Source organism: Phoca vitulina, unplaced genomic scaffold, assembly GCF_004348235.1.
Source record: "Phoca vitulina isolate PV1807 unplaced genomic scaffold, GSC_HSeal_1.0 scaffold37, whole genome shotgun sequence".
NCBI lineage: Eukaryota > Metazoa > Chordata > Mammalia > Carnivora > Phocidae > Phoca > Phoca vitulina.
The window spans coordinates 12272692-12273235 of NW_022589740.1; the positions used below are offsets into that span (position 1 = coordinate 12272692).

Here is a 544-nt window from a genome sequence, read left to right on the forward strand (position 1 = left end):
GGGGAATTAAGCAGAAAGAGGAGAGGAGAGACATGGTGTTGAAAAGGATGTTTCTGGGAGGAGTTTGGGGTGGTAGGGAAGAAGTGAGGCCCCTTGAAAACCAGAGTTGGTTTCAGACCACAACTCGCATGACCTGCAAAGATCTGAGGTGTTCACAGAGGGCCCCTTAGTGGTAGCCTGTTGTCTTGTGATGACCAGGTCAGACTTGGAGATTGGGTGGCCCGTCAGGCAACTTGGAAATGGGCCACTGGCTCAGAAATTGCACAGGGTGCGATGGCAGCAGTAAGTAACACGCATTCCAGAAGATGTTGTCTTTTTCTTGAAGCAGTCATCATGGGTCTCTGTGCAGCCCAAAATGGAATACCACTGAATTCCACCTGAAGGAAACAAAAGAGGTAGGGGTTGGGGTGCCTGGCTGGCTCAGTCAATAGAGCATGTGACTCTCTCTCGGGGTCATGAGTTCAAGCCCCACACCAGGCATAGATCTTAGTCAAAAAAAAAAGAAGAAGGAGGAGGAGGAGGAGGAGGAGGAGGAGGAGGAGGA

At 50.7% G+C, this 544-nt stretch overlaps 1 protein-coding gene across 1 annotated transcript in view; it reads right to left on the bottom strand.

Moving 5' to 3' along the window:
- Nucleotides 1-252: 252 nt before the first annotated feature.
- CUNH9orf57 (chromosome unknown C9orf57 homolog) overlaps nucleotides 253-544 on the bottom strand; it is a gene marked incomplete at its 5' end in the record, with an annotated part of 3733 nt that continues 3441 nt past the window's right edge. The window contains one exon of the mRNA XM_032427485.1: nucleotides 253-377. Coding sequence (XP_032283376.1) covers nucleotides 253-377 — 125 coding nt within the window. The remainder of the gene's footprint in view (nucleotides 378-544) is intronic.